General features: G+C 33.4%; 1 protein-coding gene across 1 annotated transcript; it reads left to right on the top strand.

Moving 5' to 3' along the window:
- The first annotated feature begins 132 nt into the window (after positions 1-132).
- On the top strand, positions 133-10047 carry LOC129220287 (NADH dehydrogenase [ubiquinone] iron-sulfur protein 6, mitochondrial-like). The gene is made up of 4 exons (XM_054854674.1): positions 133-282; positions 507-560; positions 7733-7855; positions 9887-10047. The coding sequence occupies exons 1-4, from the start codon at positions 151-153 to the stop codon at positions 9953-9955; spliced, it is 378 nt and encodes a 125-aa protein (XP_054710649.1). The 5' UTR covers positions 133-150; the 3' UTR covers positions 9956-10047.
- The last annotated feature ends 17294 nt before the right edge of the window (positions 10048-27341 follow it).

Raw genomic sequence — 27341 nt, 5'->3', positions numbered from 1 at the left:
GGCATATACTTACAAGTACATCGCTCAAAAATACCTGCAACGGTATTAATTTTCTGAAATACTTTGTAATTACAGAAATAATAGTCCGTGAAAATGCTGACGATATTAACCTATAGCATTAACCGCGAGAAATGTAAATAAAAACAAAAGATGGCGACGTCCTTGCTGAGACAAATTTTGCCAAATGTGAAAACTTGTAATCTGCAAGTTCTAACTATTCCTTATTCCACAAAACTTGTTGCAACAAAAGAAAAGGATAATAAAATCACACACACTGGACAGGTTGAAATTTATCTGAAAATTCTTACGTTCTCAAAATGTTGTAAAAAATTGTTTTTTGGTATAAATGTTGATACTCTCTTCTCTCTAAAAACACAATTAGTCAATTCTCTAATGTAAATTATGCTCAAACTTTGCTATTACGCTATAATTGTTTGCTAAAAATACTTTCATTATTGAAATTCTGCTTCAATTATGCATTTTCATTGATACCTTCCCTCTTTCAGAAATTTGAGAATGATGACTACAGAATGGTTAGATTCACCGACAGAGAAAAACAGGTATTTTGTTTGCATAAACATTTTAACGTTCTTGTTGTCTTCTTATATTTTGTGGTTAATTAGCAGGGAAAGGGGGGAGGGTAGTAAATTTCAAACAAAAAATTTTCAACAAAAGAAATTTTTGCACAAAATTTCTCAAATCAGTCTTGGCATCAAATTTAAAGCGTTATGTTGGGCAACGGTGTAATCACTGTTTGCCACTGTCTTTCAGGCTGAGATTACAAAATGATAGAATTGGAGTATTCACACATTTGTACATCTAATGAGAAGGGACATTCGGGTGTTTAAAAGATTCCAATTGGAATCATGTTTGAAAATTTGTTGTTTAAGGAATTCTTTGAGAGGTCAAAGCGACCTCCCTTCGGACTACCCGGCTATTGCATTATTTGTGTAAATTGAGGCACAGGAACAGATGTGTTCGCATCTGCTCTGACAGGCCGAGGAGTCAGTCACCTTTCTCACCTTTAGTCACCTTTTGAAAAGTTGGTTACTTTTAGTCACCTTTTGCAACTTTTGTCACCTTTCTCACCTTTTTTAAAATGTGTCTTAGGAATTTTTTTTTTAATAATTAAATATTTGAAAAGTATCTGAATGGTAGCTTTAACAGTGAAATTAATTTAAAAAATAATGCACCCCCCCCCCACCTTGTTGTTGTTGAAGAAAAATAGCTATGCTATCGGGAAATCGGGGAATTTTTTTATCGCTTGCAATTGCACCCTATGAGCAGAACCAGTCTTTCTATCCCTTCTACAGATAGACTTGCTCCTTATTTTCGGGAATGTATGTTAAAAGAAGCATGTTTATCCTATTATACTTTGAGCTTTGATGAAACTACCAATGTCAAAGACAAAAAAGAACTGCAACAAACAACAAAATATTGATCTGAAAGCCAATGTTGCATCACAACAAGGCATCTCAAAATTTTCTTCTTGGGCAAGGCAGTTTGTGAAATTTCGATTGAGAAGCTATGTGAAGCACTTACCAAGAGTAATTATCCATGAATAAATGTCTCATGCTTTCCTTTGGATGGTCCTTATGTTAATAAAAAGGTTTTTAGGTTGTTTGACACTATTATCCTTGAGACACGAGAAAAAAGCCTAATAAATATTGGTACTTGCAGTATTCATGCAATGCATAATGCGTATGTCAAAGCATTGCAGTATTTAGGTGAAGAAGCATCTGAACTTCTTCTTAGTACTTATAGCTATTTTGATGGTTGGCCTTCCCGTTAGGAGGACTTTGAAGAAGTGCAAGTTCAACTAAATACACCTCATCACAAGTTCCTGAAACACACAACTACCCAACTTACTTTACAAGGCTTACTCTTGGACCTGCAGCAAACAGACTACTGGAACAGTGGGATGCTCTTCAGTATTATTTTTTTAAACATGTGCCTTTGAAAAAGAATTCAGCTATGCAATGCAGGTCATATAAAGCTGTTGCAAATGTTTTAAAAAGACCTTTATAAAAGCTGAGCTGCATTTTATCTTTTCATCTGCTGATTTGTTTATGCAGTTCACAAAACGCTTTCAATGCCAAGCGCCTATGATACACAAATTGTACCAAGAAATAGAGACCATTGTTCAAACTTTTATGGCTCGAGTTATAAAAGCCTTTGTCATAAAGAAAGTTGATTTTTCAAACGTAGACTGTTTGCAGTTGGTAACAGACTACCTCTTGAAGATCTTGTTGTTAGTGGATAGGTGACAGAAAACTGTCAAAACTGAAAGAAAATGAAAAGGTTATGTTTTTAAGAGGTGTTAAAAAGCATTGTGTGACTGCATGCAAGTATGTAATAGAAAAAAGTTGCATATCAAACGGGTTACTGAAAAGTTTCAAATTTTTGGATCCAAAAGAGAGAAGTAAATCTAGAAGCTGTAAGGATTTGATAAAGATTACCAAAATCATGCCTTTTAATGTTCCGCTCGATAGGTTGCAAGATGAATGGAAACTTTTGCAGCTGGAAAAAGATGATGAAGCATCCATAAACAAAACCATTGATATCTACTGGCAGCAGCACATTTCAAAAAAAAGGACTCAACTTCCAATGTTCTAAAGTTTCCCAATGTTTCTAAGGTGATAAAAGCTTCACTTGCATTATCACATGGTAATCAGAGCCGGCCTTAAGCCGATTAAAGCGAAAGAGCCCAATGGGGCCCCGCGCCAGCAGGGGCCCCGCTCTAAAAAAAATTTCCCCTTGAAAAAATAACTAAGAAAATAAAGAAAATAAAAAGTTCAAATGAATTTAACTGATAATAACTATAATATACTTAACTTAACTGATATTTAAGCTGGGAGTATGGAGCTACTTTCAGTGTGATTAAGGGAGAAGGGGGATTCCCTGAGACTTTTAGCATCCCTATTAAAGTAAGCAAATATCTGTCCCTAGAAACCTATCTGAAACTAGTAGTATCAGATAAATTTCCAGAAGAAAAAAAAAAAAACATATAGCCAATTGAACATTTTTAAATCCATATCTAAGGTCATACCCGCTGTACCTTCTTTCGGTCAAGAGAAAGGAACCAGGTAGTGGGGAACCAAAGTACAAATTTTTAATGATTATCAGCAATTAATACGGGCCCCTGTCCCAGGATCTTACTATCACATTGGCAATGCGGAAATTTACCCCCGAGATTTCGAAATTTCAGGAATCTCCAAAGCAATCTTTTTAATTTATTTCATTTATATATTTACTTTTATCACTTTTTTACTTTCTTCATTTGTGTTGATAAAAAATCTTAAAACTCAGCAGTAATGACAATTTTTTTAATACACAATTAACACTAACGTAGGTGCAATTCTGAAAAATAAACAAACAAAAGATACTTCAAATACTGCGTGCATTTATTAACGTAAAATGTCTCCATAACAATTCTATAAAGCAAATTGCCATTAATCTTCTAACGTTTCTACATATAGCCTGGAAATAGGTTTTTAAGTCTTCAAGCCCAAAAAATTTCTTGGGGCAGCCACCAAACCCTGACATATCTCCTAACGTGACTGAAGATGCGTTTTTAAAATTCAGTTTCAAAAAATTCAGGAGGAGGCTACTCAAATGCCCATCCTTACCTCAACTTTATCACAAAACAACTGACTAAAAGTACATCATTCAGTTTCAATTTTAAAAGATTTCCAAGGAAGGAAAATTAATAAGTTTCACCACCCTCCTCCCTTTCTTCTCCTCTAACGTCTCCAAAGCAGGGGCGGGCACAGAAATTTTGGGCCGTCATAAATGACTTTTCCCGGCCTCCCTTTTATATTTTTTACCCCTATATTTCACCCCTAGTTTAAAAAATATTGGATCTCCTTCAGGCTTGGGCCCGGGACAACAGGTGTCCCATCTCTTGCCCCCCCCCCCCTGCACGCCCCTGTCGCAAAGGCAGCCTAAAATAGTGTTTTTAAGATTTAAATTTCAAAAAATTTCTGATAAAGGTCTCTGAAACCTTTTTCCTAACTAATGACCCCTTTCTTTAGAATCAGCACAATAGCTTAAAATTTTCGTTTTAGAAAATACTACTACGAAAGAACCCTCGAAGCCTTTTTTCTCTTGGATAGCATAAAACTGATTTCAATTTCGAAAAAAATTAAGGGAAGAATCTCTTCCCTTTTCCTCCATCATTTCGAAACAGAGCCTAAAATTGTGTTTTTAACACTTCAATCTGGAAAATTTTTCGGAGAGTCGCTGAATCCCCTAACGTTACCAATGATAGTCTAAAATTGCGCCTTAAAGCCCTCGATAGGAGATCACCAAATTCCTTTCATCTCCATTTTCATCAACATCACCTTGGGACTATAATTCCGGAATTTTTTTTTGAGAGGATCCCTTAATTTCCTATCATTACCAAAATTAATCTAAACTTATTTTAAATTTTAAAAATAATTCGGTACACAGGGAACCTCCGCCTTACTCCTTTCCCTTCATTTTACACAGAATTGTCCAAATTTGCGAGTTTAGATGTCGGCCTTGAAGACTCTTCCGGGGGACCGTGGGTGGTTTATCTGACCTTTAACGCCCCCCCCCCCCCCCCCCCAACCCTTGTTTCCGTACCAAAACTGCTATTTTTAAACTTCAATTTCGAAAAATTACCCAAGAAGAGCTCCCCCGTTCCCTGCAATTCCGTTCCACTTCTGACATCCCAAAGACGGCTGATTTTTTGCATGTAGTCTAAAATTCCTTTTTTAGAACTGATAAATTTAGGTGCATTTTCTTTTTCCGTCTAAGCTGTAAATTGCGTAGGCGGCTCGTACAAGAGGGGGGGGGGGGGAGCAACCGCCCGCTCACTGCCAATAGTGAAGGGAATTGCCCCCTCACTTCTCATTTTCTCAAAGTTGCACAATAATGATCGATACATAAAATGATTTTTTAATGGTGGATTGATTTATTCCACGAAAATAAAATTCTAACTAAATGGACTTTCTAGTGTTATTTCACGATAAACGAACTTTGAATTGAAAGAAGAAAGTCTACAGTGGTCATCCGTCCCAGTTTTGGAAGCCATATTACACATTTTTTGGAATTAATTTAATCAGTCATGTTAAAATCCCACAATATTGTCCAATTTTACAAAAAAAAAAAAAAAAAGAACAAGAAATCAGCAGCCGAGGCGCCATTCCCTAACCCCCACACTTCTTTTCACCCCCCCCCCTTTTCTCGTGTACCAAACACATATGATTGAGCATAAATATTCTCAGAGCTTTTTTTTCTTAAGTTCTTAAAATTTACACTTATTTTTTTATGGTCATTCATCCATTCTTTAATAATAATAATAAAAAAAAATTTAAAAAAAAAAAATCAAATGTGATGTAGAAATTTGAAGGAAGACGGACAATTGTTGCAGTTTCGAATCCTTGCCCGAATCAGAAAAATCGGTCGACACCTCGAATTTGTATCACCGTTCTGTAAAGGGCCCCGTCAGATCTCTCAAATCGGGCCCCGCATCTGCTAAGGCCGGCTCTGATGGTAATGCTGACATTGAAAGACTATTTTCCATTTGAAAGCATCTTTTTTGGTGAAAATAAGACAGCAAGGACTGAATGATTTTTAAACAGCATACTTATAGTTAAAGACGCTGTAAAAGAATATCCTCATTTGCTTTCTTTACCAATTGGTCCAGAAATGATTAAATGTGCACAACAAGCACACGCAAATTACACAACATACATGGAGGAATGTAAAAGGAAAAAGGATTTGGAATTGAAACAGAAGCAAAAAGAAGAGCAAAAAAAAAAAAAAGGATTGTGAAGAAGAAACCAAGAAAATGGAAAAAAATTAAAACATCTATTGAAAGTGAAACTGTAGAAATCTTTACAAAAAGCATATAGGCTATTTTGGTAAAAGTCAGTAAAAAGAGGTAATCCTTTTCTGTTTTTTGAGTTCTTAACAAATTGCTTTTGGTCACCTTTTAGTTACTTTTTTTGTCACCTTTGTTTTCAAATTTGTCACCTTTCTCACTTTTTTCAAAGGCCATCAGCAGTCCTCGGCCTGCTCTGATTGTCAAGGGCTTTGAACAAGTTTGTAATGACATCCCACATTATTTTGGAATCTTGTAATACTCTCTTGCAAATCTGAATAAAGTCAATCTCTGTTTGGTACCTGGGCACTCTGGTGTAAAGAGTAATGAAAAAAAATTTAATTTTGAAAAAATGCCAAAAAAATCCCAAACTCCATTCCTCTCTCTGTCATCTGTCAAAAATACTCTACATTGCTTAGACTTCAATTTCTCAAATTTTCAGTTCAGTCAAAACATTATCGTAATAAAATTTTGTTTTTTAGAACTCTAATTTTGAAATTTTTCCAGAGTAAAACAGAATCTTTGGAACTTCAATAAAAAAAAAAAAAACTGGCTTGAAGCTACTTGGCATAGCAGTAGTCTGAACCTATTCCTTTATCTCGAACATTGCCAAAAACAGCTTATTATTGCATTTTTGCGCTATTAATTTTAAAACATTTCTGAAGGAAGACCCTAGAACCTCCTGTGTTTTTAACATCAACTGAAGTCTAGTTTATCATATATCATTTGTGTCCGTCCTCATACTATAGTAATAACCCACTTCTTAACTCGAAGCTGGATCAATATTCTCTTTATAAATGTATACATGTTTGAAAACGTTGAAAGGAGGCCAAACCTAACTGAAAAATCTATACCTATGTGAATGACCGAAGATATCATGCATGATGTTTAAAACATAATGCTTAAGATGGTGACAAATTTTACAAATTAAGGAATTCTATTGTACTGAAAAAATATGAGCAAAAGATTAAAAATGTTGAATTACTCAAATCAGTAACTGTATTGAAATTCACACAGAAATAGTTTCTGAATTCTTCAGTAAAACTTATATGTTATGAAGTTATGATTTTCTTTATAAATTAATTTAAAAAAAACTCAAGTGAGGTATAGGTTTATTTAATAACCTTGCTCTCATGTTATAATTCATTATGACAATGTTCCTAATTAGAGCCGCTCATTGTCTGGCATCTGGGGGACATTATATTGGGTTTAGTATTTGGTTTGAAACGTTAAAGATGTTTTCCGTCCACATTCAAAGTATATTAGTGCATAATATTCATGTACTTAGAAGTAGATTCATTGATCTGAAGGAATACTAAAAAAAAAAAAAAAAAAAAAAACCCAACACACACACATTTAAAAATTTTGACACATACATACAAGTTTTAAATGTGTATTCACACACACATTTGAAACTTTTTTATGAAGCATCGAAGGCAGGGAGAGGGGGGGGGGGCGGGCATTAAATTTCCTAGGCCTCCTCTAAAAGAATTTTCTGTATCCGCCCCTGTTATTGTTTTGCCAAGAAACTACCTTGTGAGTTCTTTCATTTTGCATTTTTTGTGAGCTGAAAAATTAATCTATTATTTTCCAAATTTCATTCTTTATGCATGGCTATTATGAGTAATAGCTAATATGATCAATTTGTTGAATTTTTGGCATTAGGTACTAACAGAATTCAACTGTATATACTTGTGTGTGATACAGAAAAACTTGGGGGGGGATATGTAGAAACCCAGAAAACAAAGCATGAAAGATTAGCATCCTTATTATGGTTCTGCAACTGAATTTTGGGAAGAAAGTTTTCCATGTTGTGCATATGATTAAAGAAAACTATTTGAAATGTGTTCATTAATTTCATATCCTTTGTTCTCCGATTAGGTGAATCCTAATTTTGCAATTGATTTAATCAACTCCATTCCACCAAAGCCAGTGAAAGAACGAGTTATGTGGTGCAATGGTGGAGGAGGTGCTCTTGGCCATCCTAAAGTGTATATTAATTTAGTATGTAGATTTTCTTTGACTTTTTAATAACAAAATGTTTTTAAATGCTTTTTTAAAAAATATATTTTGAAAATATAATTTACATGCAGTATGTTAAGATGATAATGAAATCTAATAAGAAAAGCATAAATGTAAGTCTAAAAAATTAGGTAAAATGCAAATGATAGACATTTTATGTTTGATTTCATATTGTTTCAAATCATTAAATGTAACAGTAAAAATATGAAATGAATACATTTTGAAAGTTATGGTAAGTAAAGTACAGTAACCGCCACTTATATGAATCATATATGTTTCAAACAGTTTTGATTCAGTAAAATGGCAGATTCAATGAAGCAAAAATGAATAATTATTTTTTACAGAAAATTCTGTGTACAATTTAAGAGATTTTTATTTAATTTTCACTTTAACAAAATAAAGCATCATTAGAGAAGGATGTGTTTCAATGAAAATACTGATTCTTTGATTATTAAAGAATTTTATTTTTAAACTGCATGAATAAGTAATTATAAAATTCAAATTTTAACTTATTTACTTCAAAAAATGTATCTGCTGTTGATTGCTAAAAATAGATGGTAATTAATTTAGACACTTTTTTTCGAAGTCACACTGCCTGTAGTCTTCAGAATTGCTGCAATGTTAACTCTTCAGGCCAGAAAGCCTAAAGCACAGATAAAAAAAGACTGCTGATGCACCACATGTCTGTGGGTTATGATCTATACTCTTGATTAATTTCAGCGGCATTCGATTCAAATATTTGGCAGTTTTTTAATGTTAAAGCTAGATTTCATTCGACTTTTGAGTCTTTGATTCATAAAAGTGGCTGATTCAATTACCCTTGTACTCACTGTATTTTACTTTAAACCAGGATTGCAAAAAATCTGTTTTTAACAAAAAAACACATTTTTTTTTTTAAGCCAGAATTTCTCTCTATAATATATTCTCACACATATTCTTAATTTATATTAAAACTAAAACAACCTATTTTAAAACACACTTGTTTTGAGAATTAAAAAAATGAAAGATTATTTAGAGCCTGAAATATTGTTACAAGTTTTGCAGCCCACATTTGCTTTTTTTTGCAATGCACAAAATGGAATGTCGAAAATATTCCTACCAATACTTTTGTTGAACATGTAGCTGTATGCAACTTTATTAATAACAAGAATATTTTCAGCAACTTCCCCCAAAAACATAATTGGATAGACCATGCATAACCCTCATGATAATGGAGAAATTCCTCAGAAGAAAGTTGAATATTTCCAGCTTTAGCAATGCTTTCCCCTTTTATCTTTTTTTCTTCAGAACCCTATCAACTACGTATTGAGCTAAATTACAAACATATTTTGGGGTTGTCGCCCTACACCCACCAAAAAAAAAAAGTTTTAAATGAATGAATGAAGAAATGAAAATAAGCCAATTGTTCTATTTGAGATGTACTGCTGTAGAAAATTCTGTGATGAGTTTTCTTTTTGTTGAGCATTTATTTTCCCATGTATTCGTCATTTTTTTACAACTTGCATTTCATATTTTGTTCAATTTATTAACATAATTAAATCATAGTTTAGATGGCATAAATGTCTTAGCACTAATGACATGAAAGTAAATTGTATTTTTTTTTTTTTTTTTTAATAAAAACAAATGTTTCATAAAGCAAATGTCATTTGAATGCTTTTTTTACAAGGATTTTTTTTTTTTTTGACATCAGAGATTGAATTTATTTTATATATTAAAATAAATTGATTCTTTTGAAAGATATTTTAAAGTAGAAATGCTAGATAAAATCATATTTTTTACTTAAATAACATCGTTTGATATCTACCTTTTTTTCTCTTCTGAAGCTTTGACTATCTATTTTTTATTTCATGACGCAGTTCATGAAATATTGCTTGCCAATCATAGATTGCAATAGGATAAAAATCACAAAAATGAAATTTCTTCATTTAACTAATACAACTAATGTATTCAAGTATAATATATGTATGTTGTTGAAATTAGACTGAGATGTATGACTTTTTTTTTTATTTTCAGGATCAGCCAGGTCCTAAAGCTTGTGGTTACTGTGGGTTGAGATTTGTTTTGGAGCATGAGCATCATTAATTTGCAATATTTACTAGCATAATATGTCAGTTTTTTAGCGTCAACGTTTTTTGAAAATGTATAGAACAACAAAATAAATTATCACAAAGGCATTGTTTAGATTTTTTCATATGATTTGCTACATGGGAGATTTTGCAATGGGGTCGTTTCCAAAATTTTAAAAGTCTTTTTCTTTTTTTTTTTTTTTGACAGAGCATGCTTAAAAACATAGGATCTGACCATTTTTTAAATAATTTGTTTAAGTTTAATATTTTTAAAAAATTACTTAAATCGGCGTGCTTTCAGTGTTTATGCTTCTGCCCAATGACATGACAAATGATGAAATGCCATTCTGTGTTGCCATTCACAGAGCAAAATATTTAATTTGCATCTTAACTCACGTGTATTGGCAACGATATGGTTGATAGCAAGTGTAGAGCTCAATTTTAATTCACTGCTTGATTATCATAACATGGAAACGTAGTAGAAAGATGCAGCAAAGTGCGTCATTGACGTCATAAAGACCACGCCTTGTTTGAAAAATAAAATGAATTTTAAAAAACTGTTGGGAAAATGAAAGTATTTTCAGGGTCCATGTTATTTTTTTTGCTTATTCTATCCATTTCAATGACTAAAAGTAGTACTTTTGGCTAAATGAAACCACCCTATTGAAGGGCTCGGGTCAGAAATGTGACAAGCCACAAGGAGTGACTTTTCAATCAAAATTTTTATTTCTCATAACTAAAATTTAAATAAACATAGCAATAGATTATGTCATTTGGAGAAATACATACCTATTTGGTTTTAGTATTGCAGAATATAGAATGTATAGTAGCCTTGAAAAATTCTACAAATATTTTTTATTCGTTGAAAATTGGCCTACTGAAAAATTCACATCTTGTGGCATATCCCTTTCTTGCCCCGAGCCCTTCAATTCTTTGTCTAGTCAATATATTCATGTTCATAAGTTACTTAATTTTTATCTTTAAACTGCAGTAGAACCTCTCAATAAGGGACGCTAAGGGGACTGAACTTTTTGTCCCTTAAAGAGAGGTGTCCCTTGTTCAGAGGTATGTGGATTGATGCAAATCGTTTTCTTAATATAATATTATAATAAACATAAATCAGGGTTGGAATCAAAAAATTTTTTTAAATAATAAAAATTGGATTTTTTAAATTTAAATCAGATTTTTGAGATTTTTTTTTCTATTAAATTTACATATTTTTTGGAAAATATATATAAAAAATCTATCTATTTTTCCAATGTGTTAATAATCCATAAGTTGTTAAAATAATATCTGAAAAGTTGTTTCAATTGATTTTCCCATTCCTGAATAACAAGTTTTACTCTTTTTAATTTGCATGCGTTCATTTTTCCCGACTCGGGGACAAGTTTTGTTCAAACAGTTCTAATATTCTATTATTTTGAATTTGGTCGGTTGTATATCAGTTGTTTAGAAAATACAGCTTTTCTGTGCTCAAAAGGAGGGGAATTGAATCCCAACAAGATGATGAAAATTCTTCTAAGGTTGCTAAACAGCAATCTATCCCGAGCAAAGAAGAGGAGTAGCAAAGTTCTCAGTAGAAAATTCTGCTAAAACAATTGATGTTTTCTTTGTCAAAAGAATTGTCAGTTATTACAGCAGATCATATGGAATATCCTACTCTAAGGGAATGGCAATAAAAAAAAGGAAAGAATGTCAGCTAATGGGAGGTGCCTGCTTTTTAGGACTATCAGTTAGAGGTTTCACAATTTTAAAATTTATAACCTAATGTCTGAGTTATTGTACAAAATGATTGACATACAATGCATCTGCAATACGAAAATAATTTGAAATAGAACTGGCAGTTTTTGTGCAACAAAAAGAAAAGCAATAGTTACCACCCTCTTTTTTTAAAAAAATTTTTTTTCAACAAATGGACTTTTAGTTTTATTAAACCACTAGAGGACCTGACAGACGTTGTTCTGTTTAAGCTTTGTAAATTGAAGAGTTAAAAATTTTTAATAAACTATCAATTGTTTGTACCTTCTTGTTGATAAAAATAATGTTTTAAGCTGCTTGGTGTCAGAATGCGTATATTTATTACAACTTGATTTATCTAATGCCCACTGAGCAACTGTTTTATTAACTATTTTTTCTCATGTACTTGAAAGATCTTTATAAAATTTATGATTTGTTCCTCCAGCCATAATCGAGGGATAAAAATCTTCCTCAGATATTAAGTGTGAAACACTAACTACCCATCTAAAACAAACGGCAAATCCCGCTGCAACGTCGCCCATATGAAAAAGAATAAAACAATAAAAAGGATATCATTTGAAAAAATGATGAAGGTAAAAACAGTTCCCTGAATAAGCAAAAACCACTCACACTCCCTCCTCCCCCCCCCCCCCCGATATAAAATAAACGTTCTTTAACTTACATGACTAAACTTTTTAAAAAACAAAAACAATTCTTTGCAATTTAAAATATTTTGCGAAATAAACAAAAAATACAATAAATTACATTAACAGTAGCTTTAAAATGCAAACAAATAATCCCGCAACTCTATTGTTTATGGCCAAAGTCGCTAAGCCACCACGTTACTGTAATACAGCCGATCAATGAGCAAAGCGAACTCTGACCAATTAGCGGTCCAATCTTTTAAACAAAAACTTTTAAATCCTGCTCTCTCGCTGAGCATTCTCACTTGCTATTTTTCTCAGCGTACTTGAATGATCTTCATATATTGCGAAATTTGTTCTTTCCCTCAGATAAAAATCTTCCACTACACTGAAACTGATCCATATACTGATTAGTTTGAGAATGAATCCTTCAAGTATTCTTGCCATTGGTGCCAAAACTTAGATGGATTTATGAGCCGAGAAACAAATGTTGCTATGTACGGTAGTTTTGGTTAGTGAAAGAAACCCAATTTCTTCCAGTACTTAACTTTAAAATAGTATATCACGGGACCTAAAATCGTTGCTTTTCAAGAAATTAAGGCTTCACTCTCTCTCTCTACATTTTATCTATTCTCAATTGACATATCACAGTAGGAAATTTCATTACAAAAAGCAGAGCTGGCTTTTTTATTGTCCTTTGGCAACAAGTAAAATATTTATTTCAGTTCTCGCTCAACAAGAGGTTAAAATAAGTGTTAATCATTTGGGAGATATAACCGTCCAATGTTTTAATTAATTAACAAAAATGTTTTCGCTTCAATTCATCCTCGCCACAACTTAATTGCGCACAAAAAATTTGATCAAAATCCGTCCAGCCGTTTAAAAGCCCTATGGTGACAAACGTCCGCACAGAAGATTTTTATATATTAAGATTTCCACACCCTAAGCCTAATACATCGTTTCAAAAACAAACAAACAAAAAAAAGTTTCCATAGCTGAATCAGATTTATGTTTGAATATGTTTAATATCATCTAAAATAAATAACTGATACAAACATTTTTTATTCTATAAGTTTTACAAATAAAATCCAACTTTTGAAATATTGTCAATGCAATACAATTTTATCATGAAGAAAATGTGTAATACAAAATTTTACACAGAGTATTTTCATTAGTTTGATGTTTTGCAGGTGAAAATTTAATGAACTTGAAATGCATGTTAGAACTTAATCTTGCCATGGGTAGAATGAGTAATAATCCATAACTCTTTCTCTCTAATTCTCTGAACTTGCTTATGTCTTGGATATGAGTCACAGAAAACATACCAGCGACCATCAATTTTTCTGAAGTAGCAATCTTTGCAACGCAGACATAAAACATCTCTGTGTTTTAAACCTCTAAATTGATCAAAAAATGAAGGTTGTAATAATCTAGAACAAATATTATCTGCAGGTTTAGTTATATTACTTTTTATACCACAAGAATAGTTTCTTATTGCTGAAGAAAATATAATTTTTGCTTGCAATTTATTCATATACAGTGCACAGGGTGACAAAAGCCTCCAATTTAACATATGAGCCATATTCTGTAAAAGAAAAAGATATTTATAAATCACATAAAAACGCTTTTTAGAATAGAACCAAAAATTAAAAAATATTTTGCAAAAACATAAAGGAAAAAAACAACTAATAAATGGGAAAAAACAACAATAATGCCAATAAAGCAAACTGTCAAGGAAATGCAGCAAATAATTATTTCAAGGCTACAATGAGAGCCTCTAGTAGGAAAATGCCTAACACATGCAGGAAATTCTAGAGCTATTTCTGCAGCAGTGTGAGGAATAAGAATTTCAGTTCAGATGTCATGTTGATGTCCAGGATACGTTTCTAGCCATCTCAATGAACAATCTAGGTGCCATTTTTAATGAATGAGGCATACGAGTGTGTACATCAAAATATTAAAAAATCTTTAGCAATCAGAAGTGCTGTATGTTTTTTTAATCTGTAAAGTATACAAAATAAAATAATTTTTACAAAAACATATGGATTGTATTTTAAAGTTACTCTTACAAATTTATTCTTCCTACCGATCATGGGTCTCAATCACAATAAGTTAAGAAAGAAATGCTTTGATGCAGTAGAAGACGAAAGGTTTGGAGTCTAAATTTACAAATCTAGGTATCAATTATAACATTTTAGTCTGAAAATGCGATTAACAACCGCTTATTTTGAGCACTTTGGTGAGTAACAAAAACAGAATAAGTAATAGAATTTTTATGGGTGAAAATTAATTTCTTTCATAAATTCTAGAAGCGGTGTTGCTCTTCTTAGATGCACTACTGTTTAAAAAATTTAAAAAATGATTTAAAGAGAAAAAAGCATGTCAAAAAATCATGTTTCTTCCTTTGCACATTTCATACGTAAAAAAAACTCTATCTCTAAATTTACTTCAAAGCAAATTCACCTATTAGATGAAGATTTATATAGAATTTAAATTTCCCCATAAGCTTGAATGTTAAAATTTTTTAAATTGTTAAAATTTGATTGAAAAGGTGTTCTACTAAAAAACACGCAAAAGAGATGTCCTGGCCAAATATCCTCATATAAACATATAAATAATAGTCAATGATCGAGTAACCTGCATGTTTCAACAATGAAACTTGAGCCATGGCCTGATAATTTGATATGTTTTGGTAATGCTTAACATGCAGGGAAAGGCTTCATTGTGTCAAGGCTGAACTCCATCCAGTAACTGAACTGTTTTACTGGTAAGACAGTCATTATAGGGAAATGAAGAATCAAAAAAGTGGTTGAAAATTAACACTCAACTGGAGTTTACAATTAATCCACTGAAGTTAGGGTTCAAATATAAAAATATCACCAAAAAGGCAATTGCTTCGTTGAAATGTAGAAATAATTTTCACCCATCATACCTTTATGGGCCACTTTCTAGTGTGTAAAATAAATTTGTGCAATAGCGGACTGTATTTTTATGCGGTAAGGTGCTGGGAGATGCGGGAATGCCCATATTTATGCGATACCATGTATTAAATAAGACAACTGACCAGACATCATGTTTGTTCCACCGCTTATTGTGATCTTAAACAAAAAACACAGAATGAAAAATACATGCTTTAAAAAATCATAAGCATGTATATAACATTTTTTATAAACATATAAAATATTTTTTTTTTCAGTTTATAAAGTGATTAGTTTATAAATAAATAAATAAAATAATAATAAAAAAATAACTGACAACAAAGTGTTATTGCATTACCCTCTTTTACTACATTTAATTTAAAAGATTAATATTTAATCAACATTTCAACAAAAAGACATATGCTGAATAAATTTTCAATGTTGAATTTGATTAAACAGAGAACTTTGGGGAATTTGCATCTTAGAGAGTTTTTTAAAATTTCAAATTAGTTTTTTAAGCTAAAATTTCACACAAGTTTCTTGTTAAGGGTATGAAAGAATTTCCACTATCCTTAACATTCTTCGTCATGCAAAAGTTTTCCTGCACAAGATGAAGCTTGTTACAATTTTCACTATTACAACAGGAGGTATAAGGGTTTCTATTTTAGGTCTCCTACACACAAGGCAGTTAGTTGAATCAATTTTCAAAAAAGTAGCCAGTCTACTAGTTCAGAGGTTCCCAAACTCGCGGACCAACTCTGGAAAAATTACGAACTTCACGGACTTATGGAGGTTATGATGGACTTGGCATACGTTGCCGCTGTGAAGATGCATTAGTGATTGTTTTTGGTAATGTAATTTGCATCTGCAATGAGCACTTTCTTGTTCAGTTTATTAAGCATTATTTCAAATTAGAAAACCTGATATACAAGGGGGGATCCAAAAAAAAAACGGATTTTTGCTCTGAAATATTTATTTATCAATTTATTGACAAAATTTCTTTTGTATCCTTCAAAATATTCACCATTAGAAGCAATACACTTGTCAATTCTTTTTTCCACTGTTCAAAGCTCTCCTGGAGCTCTTCAACTTTGATCACATTCAGTGTCCTCTGCGAAACAGTTTTGACAGCCTCTACATCATCAAAACAATTCACTTTCAGAATTTTTTTCATCCTCTGTAAAAGAAAAAGATCACAGGGGGCTAGGTCTGGCGAATACGGAGTCGAGGAACGACTGGCCACCCCTGAGAGGCTAGCAGCGGTTAATAGTGAAGGCTGAGTGTGCTGGAACGTTATCATGGTGTAGTGCATGAAGCGTATCATGTCAGCGTAACCATTCACCTGATCGCCTGCACGAGTTGCAACTCACTCCTGTTTCTCTTGAAACTTCTTCAATCGTAAAATGATGATCCTTTTTTTTTTGGCAGATTTTTTAAACGTTTTTATCATTTCGATACGTTGAAGGCGTCCAGAACAAGCATGATCACTCACCACTCATCTTACCACATTTAAATCGCCCAAACCACTCGAAAACTTGTGTACGGCTCATAGCATCGTTCTTCAAAGCTTGTTGAAGCATTGGGTAAGCTATTTCGTTGCAGACTTTTCAAGCAAGAAGCAAAATTTCAAGTGACCTCTTTGTTCTTTTAAATCTTCTATAATGAGTTCGCAGGCGGAAAGCAAAAACACTTGGGAAAACCAACACTATGATCAGACGTTATCAGCTACACTGATGCCACTTGCACAGCTGTTTTATGAAGGTCTCTACTTGAGCCATCTAGTTGCAGAATACTCCACTACATCTGGGATGGGCAGCAGGCCATTAGTCCGGTTTCTTTTGGGCCTCCCCTCATACATGCTGCATTACAAAAGAAAATAAAAGGGAACAAACAAGGTTTGATTAAAAAGTAGTAAAATGAAGGTATACTGCAGTAACTTGTGCTGCCAGAATTATACTTCAGGGGTAGGGAGGGGGAACACCTGTCCTTACAGGCATAGAAATGCCATACTGGTATCGGCAAGTTAACATAAAAATAAAGTTTGGGAGGAATTGAACTCTCCCTCCCCTCGGGTAAAGATTTAGGAGCTTTAAAACCCCTCCCTTTCGGAAAATCTGGACACGGGCCTGCGTGTGTAGAGCGAATGCCTGGCTATGTCTTAATGAGCATCCTTCACTTTTCGACCTGGTTACACATCCTGACAACCACTTGATTGAAAGTTGGTTCAATTAAGTGGACTTATTTGAAGGAGGCCTTAGCTCTTAGGCTAAACTCAACTCCAAAGCTAAAGATCAAAATGTTACTGGAGACCAAAAATTTGAAAACTACTTTTATAATGCACAAAATGGCAGTTTTTCTATACTCATTAATCGGCCCCTTAGAACCGATAGCTGTGAAATTTGGTACAAGTTAGTTTGCACCATGGGAGAGGGTGCTCTTCAAAGCATTTTTTTTTTTTTTGTAAACAACTTTATTGAGTATTTCCGTCAAGTTCTTTTTTTCTTCTTATGCTGAGAGTAGGATTTTAATATTGTTCTACTTCAATTCTATTTTCTACGGGAGTAGAACAGCATTATCATTTTCTTCTAATCAACTTTCACTTTTCCATCTTCTTGACAGGTAATTTAAATCCTTGTGAAACAAAAATGATTTTGAAGCAATTTTCAAGAGTTGGTGAGTGTCATGTATAATTTACTTACAATTGTCAAGGCCACCAAGAGTCGAGTCAGTAAGTAGTTGCTGGGTCTCTTTCCGCCATAAAACTTTTAAAAATTATTCTACTCTGATCCCTAGTCAGGCCCGTTGTTTCCAACTAGGCTGATGTGGCCTCTTGTCGGCGTTAAAAATAGTTGTATTGAAATAATAAAACAAAAACATTTAATGGTGATGAAAATAAAGTGATAATTGAGCTATAAGATATTGACACAGCTACCTGAAAACCAAAATTAAACAGTGCCGTTATTGACCTTTGAAGAAACAATAAATAATAAAATCAATATCACTAAGCATGGCGGTCGAGAAGGGGGAGGGGGGAGGCAAGCCTATGCATTGCATAGGGGCCCGCAAAGCGGACCTAAGAAAAATAAAATAATTCTCCCTCCCTCCTCTCTTTTTTTCTAAAAACTTTTTCCTTTGAAGGAACTCTTCCTCCAAGAGTTAAAATTACGAGTTTTCATTAGAAGAGAAGTCAGTGAAATCGATCAAGTTCAAAGTGAGAAATTCTAATTGTCCTTAACTTCATAGCCCCCTATCAACGCCATCAACCAAAAATGAATAGTTTTTTTTTTTTTTTGCATGAATTCCAAGTCAAAAAAATTCGCTTATTTTTGAAAGCTGTGCAGAACTTTAGTGAAATGGGCAAGGGGCAAAAAAGACTAAAAATAAGCGCTTGTATTTTCATCGTTCGAAACTCAAAACATAGGCAAATGGCGCAATTCGAAGAAAAGATTTTAAAATAAGTATTGATTTGAGTTTTAAGTTCAGTGATACGAACCAAAACTGACTCTAGTGTTATTTCTGCAGTAAAAACAGTCGCAGAATGAGGAACATTTTGGAAGGGTAGTAGAGTAGACCGGACCACGTTTATGCATGGGGCACATTTAGGCATTGCCCTTTTTTCAAAACAAATTATAACTGGAGAGCCAACAGTCATAACAGATTGATACTGCACCCAAGCAAATATCCTCAGAAGTTTTTGAGTATCAGTCCAGCCTCAGTATAGCATGTAGAAAGAATAATCTGTTTTCTACGAAGTCGAGTAAATTTTGAGTTCAACGTTCTGAAGCTTTTTGTGAATAAATAATACTTAGTTAAGAAAGAATAAACATATAAAAATTAGCAGAATTTCATCTTTTTTTTTGAGAATTATTTTTGTATGAAGTGAAATGTTAACTTTTTTTGCATGTTAAAAATAAATCCAAACTTGGCGATAGGGAGAGTTTACGTGTTGACGTCTGAGCACCTTAATGCACGTTCTCACTGTGTCTAATTTCTAAACGTCCCCTGACGCTTTTTTTGCTCCAAACTGTCTCAAAACCTTTTAGTATTTTCAGGCTTTTTAGTTTTGAAAATCACCATTTAATTTTGAACTGAGTTACAAATTCGTATCTTATAGCTTACAATCATGTAGTGCTGTCTTCATGCCCATTCAGCTTTAAGGCTGTTTTCCCAAGTGATTGGCGCCAAGGGAAAATCAATCTACTCAAGTAATCAAAATCAACAGCAAATAGCTTCCCGATCCTTGTTGCATACGACGTGATTTTCAGTCTAGAATCAATTGAGATAATATTGTAGAAAAATTTTTCGTTTTTATAATTTAAATTAATTTTAAATGAAAATCTCGCTTGGCGACGGTTTCAGAATAGCAACCATACACGCACTAAAAACTGAGCAACTTTGCGTCCTACTGCAAATCCCGTAATAATATTGGGGGAAAAAACAGTTATCGTTGATTCATAAGACTTTGAGGGTCTTAATGATAATTTTTAAATTTCATTTTCATCAATTTTTATATTTTAAAGTGTGGATGTTTTATAAAACTTGTTCAATCTACAGACATTTAGTTTCAATTTTCTCATGCAGGTGTCGCTGAAGTAAGAAATCTGAAAAGTGACCACTCTCTTGCACGTTTCCTAATTTACTACCATAAATCACTTAAGCTTTTCCCCCCTTTTTCCCAACGCGAGTCACTTGCGAGCTCCACCTTTCTTCAAACTCTGATAACGATGTTTCCCGAGGGCCCAGGGAATCGACTCCCCATCGAGAAGTGGTTGAATGCGTTCCTTTTGCTAATTCCAGCTTTTCACTGAGGCATTTCGCAATTTTCAATTTTGTCGGTCTGTATTTTGTTATTGTGAATGCCATTCATTAATAAAATGAAAAAATAAAATAAAAGCGATTTTTTGGCTATTTTGAAACGAAAAGCATTTATGTATGTTTTTACTTTCTTCTATATCTAATATATAGAAGAAAGTATTGGATTCGTGCAAATTTTTGAATTTCGAATTTTGACGGATTCGAACGTTTTGAGGTGTGCTGAGTCCATTTCGACTATTTTTGGAAAATGTCTGTCTGTCTGTGTGTATCACCTCTGTGTGTGACCAGTCTTTTGTGGCCGCTCTACAGCAAAAACTACCGCATGAAATCGAACGAAATTTGGTACACATATGTGCCCCTATGTGAACTTGTGCCCATTGGTTTTTGGCGTGAATTCCTCCAAGGGGGGTGGAGCAATGGGACGTTTTTTGAGTTACGGGTGCTTGCTATTCCTCAGGAAGTAACTGGCAGAATCAAACAAAATTTGGTCCATATGTTGCCATCAACAGGAACAGGTGCTGATTCAATTTTGGTGTCAATAACTCAAACGGGGGTTGAGCTGTAGAACGTTTTTTGTCGTCAATTGTGACTGCTGTATCTCAAGAAATAATGAACGGAATGAAAGAAAAATTTATCGGCAAGTAGCCCTTAGTGGGTATAAGAGCTGATTTTATTTTGGTGTCAACAGCTAAAAATGGGGTAGCACAATTGCCCGTTTTTTTTTCCATTGTGCAAGAAGTAAAGCTACGTTCTGGTTGAAATTTGGAATATATGTGAATCCATATGTAAACAGGCTTTGGTTCAATTTTGACGCCAATCGCTCCAAGAGGTGTTGATTTTTTTTTTTTTTTTGAATAAAAATAGCTTTATTAATGCAACAATAAGAAAGATAAATCGTAATAGATTGTCGTCTGCGTATTTCTCGTGATTTTAATTGTATGGAAATAATGGGAAATATTATCTCAATGATTTAAAATTTTTAACTGTTGCCATCTTATGTTTGTTAACAAATAAAATATTTGTAATTAATTCAAGCAAGGCTTTTAAAATGACTTTCAACTTTCGCTCTTTGCTTTGCTTTTGCAATAATTCAGACATTGGGATGGTCGTCAAGTTTTTGAATGTGTAATTTTGTTTTTGTTGGGAATATTGCTTCCTCGTCAAGCATGGGGAGGGATCAGAAAAAAAGAAAAATATAGAAGAAAGTTTCGTGATGGCCACAACATACTAGTTTTATTTATGAGATAAATGATAAATCATAGTGCGTTTGACTATATGAACGCAAACATTTTAAATGTATCTAAACTTGTCACGTTTGCTGTATTGTAGAGTTTGGTTTGAAGTTACCGGTTTAACGATTGCTTCGGTTTAGTCACTTAATAAAGGGACTTCTTCTCAGGAAAAAGCAGGCGCCATCAAATTATATGTGTTGTTTGATCAACACTCAGAATAATTTCTGAAATTTCAACTTTTTATCATAGTTTTCCTAAACATTCCTGACTTAATATCTCAATGAGAAAAAGAATATGAGCAATAAAAGAGAAAAACGAAAGAGGAAAAAATGTGCAGACCAACTCCAAGAAGCTTTCCTGTTTTGAAAGTTTTAGGGTTGTGAGGTTGTGACTATTTTTTAAGAAAATGAGGAATCTCATTTCAATAATGGTTTGGAAAAGAATTTGACACTGTTAAATTTTCTTTTTGATTTCCCTTCATGCAAATTGATCATTAACTTAATTTCATCCAAATATTTAACATTTATGACTCCTTTTGCTCAGTATTTCCGTAATAAATACCTACACAGCACATAACAGTAAATTTTAGTGTGTGTGGGGGGGCTTCTCCTATGTAGTCAAAACTTACAAGAGACTAAATAGTCATTTGCAATGGTACAGAAGGGCTTGGAGGAAGTAATTTATTTCTGCGATCGAGGCATTTTTATCTGAAGTTATTACCTTCAAATTAAATCAATCAAATTTAGATTACTTTGTTCTAGGAAGGTTTCACACAACTGGAATTGATAACTCCTCAAATGGATGGTACACGAGGAACTCTGCAGTTTATGCAGTCAATATGCATCACAGCTCACAAGATGAATATATACATATCATACAAAGCGGAAAATGTTTCATTCAACTGAAATTGATAATTAAATAATTCTCGAAATTCATTCTCTTAGAAACGGTTCATTGGATATAAAGTAAATATAAAATCAGAAACATAATTCACTTATTATTAACGATTTTTTACATGCAATTTGATGACTAATGATATAATGAAAAATGTGGCGTTGACTATAAATAAACATTCATACACGAAATAAACAGCTACATTTTGTTGATGAGCGCCTCAGAGGGATTGTACGCGAGGAACTCTGCAGTTTATATGCATCACAGCTCGCAAGATGAATATATACTTATCATACAAAGCGGAAAATGTTTCACTCAACTGGAATTGATAATTAAACAACAGTTGTTTGGTTGGACTAATAATAGAAATGAATGTTCTAAAAATGCATTTATTTAGGCGCTTTTCATTCATTTCTGGAGGAATATCCCCGAACCAATCCCTATTCACTAAGGTTACTAGTTACTACCGAAAATAGTCTGAAATTGTGCCACTCCTTACCTCAAGACGTCTCCAAAGATGACCTGAAATTGCGTTTTACCTTTCAGGGGAGGATTCTTGAACTATTCCTTTCCAAAGATTACCTAATGTTGGGAAAAATCTGAATTACTTTTGAAAAGAACCTTAAAATAAAATTTTCAAAAGTGACTGACTGTTGATCAGGTAATTACGTCCAACACCTCCTATTTCTTTACCCCTTCCTCCCCATTTTTTTTCTTTTTCCTAAGCCTTCAAAGTGCTGCACTTCGTCAGCCCTCTTTACCTACTAAAACCGCTAAAGAGCTCCTCAAACCTCGTTTTCAGGGCTTCAATATCGAAAAATTTCCCGGGGACAGTTACCAAACGCCTTGTCTGTTAAAAGCATCGAAAATCGTTTAACATTACTTTTATGGAGCTTCAATTTTGAAAAATGGCCGAACCCCAAACATTACCAAATATGGTCCACAGTCGCGCTTTTAAGATTTCAATTACGAAAAAAATTCGGACGAGGGTCTGACTGCTCCCGTAAGAAATTTGAAAATGAAAAATTTACAATTGCGAAAAATTTAAAGTAGAGATCATTTAAATCCCTCCACCTAGTATAATTGAATATATCTTCCTTTTTCAGGACTTTAATTTCAAAAGAGTTTTTGGGGAGAGCTCCAGAACTGCCCTGCCCGTAAAATTATCGGAGTCAGTTTGAAACTGCGTTTTTAGAAATTAAATTTTGAAAAATGGGCTTGGAGGCGATGGATTTTGCTCTATTTTTAAACAAAAATCAATCTGGGGCAACTTCAAAAAGTCCTATTTCTCTCATTACACTAACTTTAACAAATATAGCCTATAATGGCATTTTTAAAATTTCAATTTCTAAAAATTTCCGCAGAAGGGCTCCGAATACTTCCTCCCCGTAGCATCGCCGGAGACCGTCTAAAACTGCGTTCTTAGGACTGCAATTACAAAAAAATTCTGGGGGAGGACCACCGATCTATTCTCCCACCAGAAGCGAGATTTTTTAAGAATGCCTCCCAAAAACTATTTTTTGGTTGCGGCACTGTATGACAGTATAAAGAGGACTAACAGTATGAAGTCCTTTCCCCGCATCCAAAAAATGAAAAGATCAGGGCACTGTTACTCCCCCCTCAAAACAATAAAATTACAAAAAAAGTGCGAGGGGGAGCTATTCTTGGTTGTTTGGGCCCCCTCCAAAATAAAAACATATATACGCCACTGCAATATGTATATTCATTTGCAATTATCAATTAATACAGCATGGTTATCTATTTATTTATTTTTTTCCATGGCCCTATAGTTTCATAAAACATGTTTTCTATCATTCTTTGAAGTTTTAAAACATTTCCTTGTAATGGCACGCAGATGAATTACTGAAACATGATATAGACTTGAATTAGGGGGGGGGGAGGGAAAATATGGGGAATTTATAAGGGAAAATATAATGATGAGAAATTGGGAGATAAAGAGTAACCGAGATTTTTCTCGAATGCTACGCATGTTAGTATGTTTCACATAAGACAGCATCTTTATTTTCCGAAGGAAAAAAAACTGTTTTGCTGTTTCATTGTTTGCTCAAAAAGACATTTTGAATTTAGAAGGAAAAAAAACACGATTACATTCCGAATGAATTGTTATTTTTTGAAAAAAAGTTACGTTTACGTGCTCTTTTGATCAAAACTGTGTTTTGGAATCAAACCTAGCTTAATTCTTTAATATCTATATTGCTGAATCTTTGATGAGCACTGAACTTTAATACATAAAAAGTAGTCGAAAACTTTGTACTGCATAGTGAATAAAATATGACAACGTGTATAAGTACAAATTGAGAATGAAAAAAGGTTAAAAAACCAGCAAACAGCTGTTTCGGCACTCTAAAATACAAGTGCCATCATCAGTGCATTAAAAACGAAGACAGGTTCACCCGACTAAAACACAGTCGAGGCGAACAATGGAATGAGAGACGAGTTGTAAAAGATATGAGAGCAGTACCGGAAACGATGACGTCAAGGTTACGTCAGAACTTCAAAGGACAGTTGCACTCAGGAGAAACGTCAGGGACAAAAAATAAATCAAATAACAGACTTCCAAACATTAGGAAAAGGGGGAGTGCTAGACAAATCATTGACGATTAAAGTAGCATTTTTCCATATGTAATACGACTTCCAAAAATCTAAATCATGAATGGATAATTCCGGATAAAAGAACACGAAAATTACGTCAAAAAACAGGATCTCAAACGCTCCTCTATTGCTCAACATTGTTGGTCCTGCAGTCATAATTTTATTTTTTCTTCCGCCAAAGTTATTCACGAGTGTTCGTCCATTCATGATTTAGATTTTTGGGATAGATTTTTTTTTTCAATTTAGCATGTTTCCTTTATTTAAAAGCAATCAGCCTTTTTCGTTCGTCATTCATTTTTATTTATTTTCGAGACTTAATATTAACAGAAAACAACTTTAAATATTAATAATGTAAAAAAGAAAATAAACGTCAATCACTCAAGAAACCAGCACTGAATAAACTTAAGTATAACACTAAAATCCTTGTCAAACTCCAATCTTGTTCCGACTTCTGGATAAACGCAACGACACTTTCTGAAATTGACACCCTCTTTTCGTCTTCACTTACTTTTTACGCTGATCAATTACCATGATTGAAACACATTTGATTTTCATAAGATGTGTGAAAGTAATCATTATTAAATGACAAGAAAAAATTGTAACTTTGAAAAATGAAAAAATGCTGATATTTTTTTTCTAAGAACAAAAAAAAAAAAAAAAGAATTTTAAAAAAAAATGTGGTTAAAGCAAAATTTGCCACCCCTGAAAATTTTGGCATACTTAGGTCTATTGGGAAATTGGGCCCTGGTGTCAATACCTTTCAGAAAAACTAATTCCCACAAGTGCATCACAAATCCCTTGGAAGCTAAAATTTGACCATTTGTTGCTCTTCAACTACATCCTGAGAAATGTTGAAAGAGCAAACCGGTCTTCGGCTTTGCATTTGCCTGAAGGGAGAGGGGTTCGCTTCCCGTGACAGCTATTAACGCCTAATTACTCCCCTCTGTGTGAAGCTGTTTAGAGAGGGCCCTTTATTTTTTCCCTCCTATAAACCGAGTGAAAATCCGCGCCATCTACATTTGAAAGTTGTCAAATGAAGATTCTAGCTAAAGTAAACAAACAGCCTTAACTTTATAAACTATTCAGTCTGTAATAAATTTGCTTTATTTTAACGATGATAAGACATTATGTTCAAAACACTAACAGAACTTTATTAGGAGTCAAAATAAATATGCGTAAACGTGCAAGTTTATGCAACCGACTTGGTCTCAGAAATAATTTTTTTTAATGGTTAAAAACACAAACTGAGCAACTACTGAACATACCAATTTTGACTCATTAACCACTTCATAAAACCGCAATGTCTAAAGTTTCTTAAGTTAAAACATAAAATTTAGAAAATTCATTGAAAAAATACGTGTAAACGTGCCCCCGTCTACCCTACAGAATAATAGGTGCTTCTTACTAAGTTAGAACAATTATGTAAAATTACACCATCAAGTATTAAAATATCAGAGATTGGAAAGTACAAATAAAGTGCTTTGAATAATTTGAATTGTTCTAGAGGCCTTGAAAATAATTTAAAGTTTCTAAAACTGCTTGAAAAGTGCTTCAATTTTAATTCTTATCAAGTGCATAAAATATTAATTGTCCGAATAGTTAGGGTATCACTTTCTCATAACCTATTTTCTAAATGTTTTCTATCATTTCTTTTAAAGCATTTCATGCATTTTTAAATCTTTATCAATTTACAGTTAATTCAGTGTTGTGTTTGTTAGTGGGTTGAAGGGATGATCAAAAACTAACTGTGCCGAAAATCCATGTGAACAAGTGACAATGCGTCCTCGTTTCTCCTCTCTAGTTCTTCCTCTCTGTCAATTAATATCAAGGATTTGTTGAACCAAGAGCAATTTTTGTTGTGTATTGTATTAATTTACAAAAGAGTACAGGCTTAAAAAAGTTTTTTTTTCTTTTTTCTCCTGATGTTTTGTTTTTCCAATTATTCCGTATAAAGCCTCAAAATGAAGAAATTTTAAATGTATTTTCAAAATGTTTCTCAGGGGAGAAACCCCTGGACTCATTGGAATTATCTACCCTCAACTCAAAGGAGGTTGCTGTTTTCCCATCTTGATACTCCTCCTTTTCCAAGTTTAAAAAAAAAAAAAAAAACTGTGAGAAACACATTTTAAAACACCCGGACATGGACGAAAAGACACATAGTAGTGGGAGGGGGAGACTTAAAAAAAGGCCTGTTTGGCGCTGATTTTCAGTTGTCCGAGCTACCTGAAATAACTTAGGGCCCTGAGTAAGTCAAGCCTGAGTGCCCTGTTAAGTCAAAATCGGACCGGAGTCTCTTTCAAAAAATGTTGGACTAAAGAAAAGCATCCTAAATCAATTTGAGTTGAGAAAAAAACTTTTAGCAAAAAAAAAAAAAACTTCTTATTAGATCCACTGACAATATTTAGGATATTTATGTGAAAACGGAGTCTAGAAAGTGGGGGTTAAAGGTTAAAGTAAAAAGCTTAGGAGCCCCAAAGAAAATTGCCTAGGGGCCCATTAAAAGTGTCGGCCCTGTCACTAAGGCAGAAATACGCGGTTCGAGGTTACAT

The sequence above is a fragment of the Uloborus diversus genome, chromosome 4 (assembly GCF_026930045.1).
Source record: "Uloborus diversus isolate 005 chromosome 4, Udiv.v.3.1, whole genome shotgun sequence".
Classification (NCBI taxonomy): Eukaryota; Metazoa; Arthropoda; class Arachnida; order Araneae; family Uloboridae; genus Uloborus; species Uloborus diversus.
This window is presented reverse-complemented; position numbering and strand designations above follow the sequence as displayed.

Bases quoted from the DNA above. Each gene is read 5' to 3' on its own strand.
- LOC129220287 (XM_054854674.1), top strand. From the start codon at position 151: ATGGCGACGTCCTTGCTGAGACAAATTTTGCCAAATGTGAAAACTTGT. The intron at 561-7,732 runs GTATTTTGTTTG...TTCTCCGATTAG, and splicing joins TCACCGACAGAGAAAAACAG to GTGAATCCTAATTTTGCAAT. The intron at 7,856-9,886 runs GTATGTAGATTT...TTTTATTTTCAG, and splicing joins CTAAAGTGTATATTAATTTA to GATCAGCCAGGTCCTAAAGC.